The sequence below is a fragment of the Hipposideros armiger genome, unplaced genomic scaffold, assembly GCF_001890085.2.
Source record: "Hipposideros armiger isolate ML-2016 unplaced genomic scaffold, ASM189008v1 scaffold_109, whole genome shotgun sequence".
NCBI lineage: Eukaryota > Metazoa > Chordata > Mammalia > Chiroptera > Hipposideridae > Hipposideros > Hipposideros armiger.
Window position 1 is genome coordinate 9,837 of NW_017731459.1, and position 7,003 is coordinate 16,839.

The 7,003-nt window shown below is 53.9% G+C and overlaps 1 protein-coding gene across 1 annotated transcript in view; it reads right to left on the reverse strand.

Moving 5' to 3' along the window:
* DLEC1 (DLEC1 cilia and flagella associated protein) overlaps positions 1–7,003 on the reverse strand; it is a gene marked incomplete at its 3' end in the record, with an annotated part of 44,407 nt that overhangs the window by 7,867 nt on the left and 29,537 nt on the right. The window contains exons 9-16 of the mRNA XM_019647150.1: positions 6,353–6,443; positions 5,497–5,659; positions 4,164–4,356; positions 3,317–3,375; positions 2,532–2,700; positions 2,008–2,101; positions 1,646–1,776; positions 1,381–1,539 (exon numbers count right to left, since the gene is read on the reverse strand). Of these exons, the coding sequence (XP_019502695.1) occupies positions 1,381–1,539; positions 1,646–1,776; positions 2,008–2,101; positions 2,532–2,700; positions 3,317–3,375; positions 4,164–4,356; positions 5,497–5,659; positions 6,353–6,443 (1,059 nt within the window). The remainder of the gene's footprint in view (positions 1–1,380; positions 1,540–1,645; positions 1,777–2,007; positions 2,102–2,531; positions 2,701–3,316; positions 3,376–4,163; positions 4,357–5,496; positions 5,660–6,352; positions 6,444–7,003) is intronic.

Genomic DNA, 7,003 nt, shown 5'->3' on the forward strand with positions numbered 1-7,003 from the left:
CCAGCCCTCAGAGCAGTCATACTTTATTCTAGATTTGGGCTTCTGTCTAAGGTTTCGTTTGAATAAAGGGTTCCTTCCTAACAATACTGATACAACCCTTCTGATACCCCAGTCCCAGTCCCAGCCCTCTGTGGTTCTGCGATCCTAGGATAGGGACCAAGGAGCCCTGGGAGGGAAAGGGCTAACTCCAAGCCTGTGTAACAGAACACTTGGCAATGGTGTTGATGATTCAATGCACGCTGCCGTGACTTCTTAGCCTCAGAGTGTCCAGCTAGAGAAGTGAGGCCATCAGATAAAGGAGAATGGCTTTTGAGTGGAAAAGAAGTCAGGAAAGGAGAATGGGAATCTACGTTAACAGATACGATGCATGCATGGCTGCGACTGTCTTTCCTTGGCTTCTGAATGTGGAAGGGAAAGTGTGCAGTGTTCTGAACCGGAGGGCAGGGTGGGGCCCCTGGCCAGAGGCTCACATGTGCAGTGATGACCGAAAGCCGCTCATAGGCATCTAAGGCCACCAAGTGTCAAGAGTTGGGCAGCCGGTTAGCTCCGTTGGTTAGAGCGCAGTGCTCATAACACCAAGGTTGCCGGTTCAATCCCCACACGGTCCACTGAGCTGCACCCTACACAACTAACTAGATTGAAACAACTACTTGACTTGAAGCTGATGGATCCTGGAAAAACACACTGTTCCCCAATAAAAAGAAAAAAGAGTGGGGGTGGCTAGCTGGTGATTTACAAGGGAAGGAGTAACTGATGCTTTGTGCACTTTGGTCTTCTTCTGGATGGCACATCATATTCAAATGTGATGCCATGATTTAAATGTGATGATAACACTTAGCCACTTGTAGTATTTTCTATTTTTATAGTAAACAGAAAAGTGCTATTTGAGTGGAAATGCAACTTGGGTTTCCTTTTTGGAGCCTTTTGGTTTGGGCTGCAAGCGCAGACACAAGCACCCCCTGGTGGCAGGTACTCAAACTGCAGGCACAATCCCTGGGAAGTTCCCAAGCTTTGGGGTGAGCCCGCCCAGGCTGTCCTTGCCCCCAAGCCTTGGAAGCTTCCCGCCCAGCTCAGCTACCGATTTTCTTCCTGACTCAGGCTGCTCTGACAGAGGGAGGAACCCATGTCCTGTTTCTGCGTCAGATGCAGAGAAGGGAACAGGAACATCCAGTTTGGGGTTCAGTAGAAAGGACTCCGACTGCCTCAGAGATGGGGAGAGCTGGGGGTACTGCCAAGCAAAAGTCACTAAGCAGGCTTTTCCTCTCCCAGCCTCAACCCTCTCAAGGCCCCAGCACAAGATGCACAGTTCAAACATGACACAGGGAAATCGCCTCCTAGGGGGAGGGGTGGTACCAGAGGAGCCAGCAGTGCCCGACTTACACCCTCATGCCTTTCTTCGAGGCAGACCGGACTCTCCTTCATGTGCCACGTGGCTGGGAGTGGGCTGGTGTTCTGGATCTGGATGGAGTTGGTGGCTTTCTGCCCCAGGCGCAGCAAACCAAACTGAAGGGCTGAGATGTTGATGACGAGGGTAGGCCCCTGAGACACCCAGAGGGGCCTGTCACTGGGCCGCCTGGCGGTGGGCTCTGTGCCCTACCCAGGCCGCCTGTCTGGCCCACCCAGCTGCCCGGCCTCCCAGCAGCACCTTAAAGGACGCCTCGATGTGCAACACCACGGGCGAGGGTGAGTCTCTGATTTCACACAGCAGGTCCTGGCTTGTTGGGCCAGGGGCACCTCCAGTAAACTTCAACTCAAACTCCTCGACCTCGTTGGACTCTGAGAGAGAGGGGGAAAGTGAGAGGTGGAGAAGGAAGCCGGGGGTAGGTTTCTTCTGTAGCTGGGCTTGGATGTCTGGCCTTTGCTGACCTCTCGTCCATATGTGCCAGGCTGCAGCCGGAGCTGATCACGGGACACCATGAACCCCTGCACAGGCCCCTTGCACCCTGAGGTCTCCTTCCCCAGCCAGCCCTGGGCCGGTCACGACCCCTGCCACAGTCCCCACAGTACCTATGGTCCCTGTGCAGGGTTCCACTTCAATGATGTGGCAATTGCTGATCTTCCCCCACGTGTACCTGATGGATGACTTGCTGTTGTTCCACATCTGAAAGGCACCCCAATGCAGGCTCCTCAGCACTGCCCTTGCACACACATCTACTATACCTGCTGAAGGACTGTGGGACTATGGGCTCACAACAGGTCCTCTTCACACCCTCCCAGCTAATTTCTAATCATCCAGCTGCACTAACACCACATTGCCAGGTTTGCAGGCGCCATGTCCTGCCAAAGACCCATGTACACAGGAATGGGTTTCTTAGCCCTGTCATTTGGAGGATGCTGGGAAGCTGATAAAATGACAGACATGCCCAGCCCAGCATCTGTGCAAATCAAGTTGGTTCAGGGGTTCTGGGAACAGACTCATCCTCTAAGAGGTGGCTGCCACCGTCGGCCCCTGCAGCCACATGTTCCTTATACCTGTGCCCAAGTCCAGTGCCATCTCAGCTCCCCTAGGCTGCGGAGAAACAAGGACCTACCTTAAAACTTTTCTTCACGTTTAGGCCAATGTAGTTCTCCCCGGGGATGATGAGGGCATACGGTTCTAAGAGAACCTGGAAAGGTTCTACTGAGCCTTTCACCTCGATTTCCAGGACGATCACATCATCCACAGAGTATGACAGCTCCGTCAGGTTTTCCAGTTCTGAACTGAACACAAACCCACCATGAGCTAGGAGCCAACCCAACCCAGTAGCTTGGCCGTGCAAGCCCCTCACTTCTTTTTCTTGTGAAAAGAAAATGCTCCCCTTCCCGCAGCTCCCAAGCCCCTTAAAATCAGAGGCATCAGCCAATGTCCCGAAACAGTGATGAATGCCTGTGGCTCTGACAGCAACGTAATCTAAGGCCTGAGACGGAGCGCCTTCCTGCTGCCTTCAGGGACCAGGCTGCAGCGCAAGCCTGGGATTTCTACACAAGGCTGACTGGAGATCTACCCTGACAGGTGCTTTAGGGGAAAGCTGGTAGCGATGCCCGCCATGGGGCAAAACCTTTCCTCACTGGTCACCACCATCTAGGGGCCACCAGCCTAGCTGCGCAGTTCCAGGGTGGCCTGCAGGTCTCACACTGAGTCCAGTGGGCTCTGTTTCCTGCATGTGGAGCCCACTCCAGGCCTAGGTGCCAGGGCAAGGAACACGTGCTCCCTTGTGTCAATGCCTGCAGGGGGTCAGGTGGCTCCTTCACTCCTTCCCTTTGCTTTCCCAAGCATTCCCATGGGGAGGGCAGGCCCCGCTGCCCACCTCTCACCCAGGGCCCAGTTCCTGCTCACCTCATGGGCTCTGGGACTTCCTCTAGCACCATCTGGAGCACACTGTGAGAATCCCTCGGCTGCAAGACAAACACAGCACCTGCAGACAAACTGCATTCCAGCCAGCCACCCAGAGAAGGTGGGAGGCATAGCAGGACTTCCTCCTCCCCTTGGCCCAGCCACCAGAAAGGCCTTCTGAGAGACATACTGCTGCTGCCCTGCTCCCTCTGGGGAGGGAGGCGTGGCTGCCAGGACGTGTGGTGTGCCTACCTCAGCTGGGCCTGGGGGACAGGAAGGAAAGCCTGTCCAGAACCAAACATTGCTCCTTGGCAATGCCCCCAATGTGTTGGAGGCACTACACCCTCCCAGGACAGACAGCGACATGGCTGGATGCTGGGTAGAGAGGCAGCCCTGCTCATCTTACCAACAAGGGTCCCTGAGCACCCCCTTCACCCCCAGCTCTTACTCTCCTCTCACCCATTACACACATGGCTGAGCAGGGAGCTGTGTTAACCTCGCCCTTGGGAATTGTGCCTCACTCTCCCTAGGGGCCACTAGGGGCTGGGCAGGGATGGGGATGCCCATACTACTTGGCATAGTAGAAATACAGAAGACCCAGAGCTGAGGAACCGAGCCCAGGGTACTGCTGCTGCTGAGGTGTGTGCAGGATCAGGACCAGACAAAACGAGCGTCTTCATCCTGACACCAGCACATCCTGCAGCCCCCCTCAGCTAAGTGCTGGCTTTGGCAGGATGCTGGAGACCTGGTCAGGCCCAGCTGTGGCTTCAGTGTCACTAAAGAACCTGGCCAGAGGGTGAAAATATCAGGCCCCAACCATGTATGACTATCAACATGGCACCATTTTAACCTCGTGAGGAGAAAAGCTCAGGATGAAGTCGTGGTCCGTGTGAGGGTTGAGAACCCCCCGCTCGGGCGTGATGGAGAAGGCCGTCTCCCTGTCGGGATGGCACTTGATGCTGTCCATGCTAAAGCTTTCTCCGGGCATCAGGGGCTGCAGGTTGGGTTTCATGATCTGCCAGTGGAAGGCCAGCTCCACGTGCCTGTGAGGGCAACACTGACAGTAGGCAGCGGACCCCAGGCCATGTCCCAATTCTGTCAGGACCAGGCCCTCTCACCCCCTGCCTGGCCTGGCCCGGTTCTGGAAGCAAGCAGGAAAGGACCCAGGAACAGGAAGTGGCCAGGTCAGCCTTCGGGCCCTTCCCATGCAGAAGCCTAGGTAAGGGGCATGACGTAGGTCAGAAAGTCTAAGCTGGAGACCACCTAAGACAGCCCCTCCATCCATACCCATAGCAGCTGGAGGTTAGAGCCACAGGGACTCAGGGGAAATGGCGAACACAGGGAGTCATGCTCCCATCACTCATTAAACTGCAGGGCTCTAGGCATCCCCCCAGATCTCAGAAAGCGTTCTGCGGTGTCTCCTACCACAATGAGAGTTGCCACATTGACCCCGGCCCCTGCCTTCCACCTCTCCAGGGAAGCTATCGCCTCCCAGGACAGCTCTGGCCAGAAAGATATGTGCCCACTGGCTGCCAACAGGAGCAGTGACAATTCCATGATAGTAGGAGGGGAGGGACTCCAGGTGTGCTGCTGATGGCAGCTGTCAGGGGGTAGTGATGGCAACTGAGTGCTGTTCATCATGCTGGGTGACAGAAGCCCAGGTAAGCCCCGGGGTCACCAGGGCAGCTTGGCCAGGGGACTCCATGAGGTGTGTCCTGGTGTAAGGGCGCTGCTCTGAGAATTGTCAGGAAAAACAGGCCAGTCTGTCTGACTTCGGGACTTGGATGGCTTCGGGCAGGGCAAGAACTCTCTGGAACACTGTTCCTGGCTAAGGATGGTCTAGGATGACCTGGAACAGCACTGTCCCATATAACTTCCTGCAGTGATGGAAATCTTATATATCTGTGCTGTCCGATATGACAGGCACTAGCTACATGGGTGGCTTTTGAGTACTTATAATGTGGTGACGTTTTTATTTTTATTTAATTTTTGTTGATTTCACTTGAAATAGCCACATGTGGCTAGTGGCTCCCGTGATGAACAGTGTAAACCTGGACCCTCCCATTCTGTGCCCAGACTCCTCCCTGGCCCTTGGAAAAACCTGCTGCTTCCCTGGGATCTTAGGGCCAGGTGAGGAAGGAGAAGGGGCGTGCGTTGGGGGCTCCCACACAGGGGTCACTCACGTAGCATTTCTAATAATCAGCTGTCTCCTAGCTGTGGACTGAAGGTTTTCAGGCTCAAAGCGTATGAAGTGCTGGGCTGTTAGGTCTGTGAGCTCTCCAGGCTCTGGCTGACTTTTCTCACCAGAAATATAGATCAGATCCAAAGCAACCAGCTGCCCGATTCCTGACAAAATAGGTTGGTGGTGTTTCACCAGGGCTGAAATCAGGACTCTGTAGCAGTCTGTCACTGGACCCATCCAATGCAACTGGCCTTGATCATGACCCAGGGAAGTGCACACAAAAGGAGAACAGGGGGCCTTTAACACTCAAATTCATGTCCCCACGTCTTCACAGACCAAAAAGAGGTGATTTTGATAACTTGGCACATAGCAGGCAATCAATTAATGCTTGCTGAGTGAAAGTGGATGAAAGAAAGGGAGGGAGGGAAGGAGGGAGGGAGAGAAGGGTCAGGCAGGTGGGCATCTTGGGGAAATCCAGCAGGATGCTCCTTCTAACCTTACAGAAACTTAGGGGTGCCTCTGGTTGGATATGTGTGAGTCACTGGCAATTCTCCAAAGGAGATCGAGGGGAGTTTCAAAGTGAAACAATGAACGATTTCACCCCAGGTTTCCATCTACACTCATTAGAAGGCTTCCTGGGACGTCTGAAGGCTACACTGGCTTGGGTCTCCAAGGTCTGACCAGAGCAAGAGGCTCCAAACTAGATCCTGATGCACGGAGGCTGCAGCGCCCCGTCAGTGTGGCCCCTCACCCAGAGTGGGCACAGCTGTGCCGCTGCCAGTGCCAGTGCCAGGGCAGCAGCTTCTAGAACCCAGGGGTCCACTCCAGCCCGCCTACAGGTGCACACACAAGCCCACCTGAAGTCACCAGCTCCTTTATCTGGCAGTTGTCACACACGATGATGAAGGTCTGCTCTGCCGGTCCGAGGCTTGTTGGGAGGAACAAGACCTGGGAGAGAGAAAGTTGCCCTGATTCCTCCCACTAAAGGGCTTCCACTCCCACTTTCAGGCCTCCTTTTCTCAGACACACCCCTCCCTTTACCACCCCCAACTTTCTGGTCTCCTCCCTGCGACCTCCCCACCTGCTACCTAAGGTTAGGGAGTTCAGCCACACTCCACCCCAGAGCAATGCAGGGAGCATGTTAAAAGGATATGAACAGAAAGTTCACAGAGACTGAAATATAAACGACAACATGTTTAACCTCATTCATAATAAAAGAAATGTAAATGAAAACCACCCAGAAGAACAAGTTTTCACTGTTTATACTACTGACAAAGAGCAGAAAGTTAGCTAACATCAATGCAATGATATGATATCTTGATTGGCTTCAAAATAATCTGCAGGGGCAGGGTGGGGATTGGTTGGAAGGACTGCAAGAGTGCAGATGCAGTGAAGTTGGCCAAGAGTTGATGAACGTTGAGGTTGGGTAATGAGTACATGGGTGATCATGAAACGATTCTATTCTTGTATATATTTTTAAATGTCCGAGATAAGAGTTAAAAAAAAAA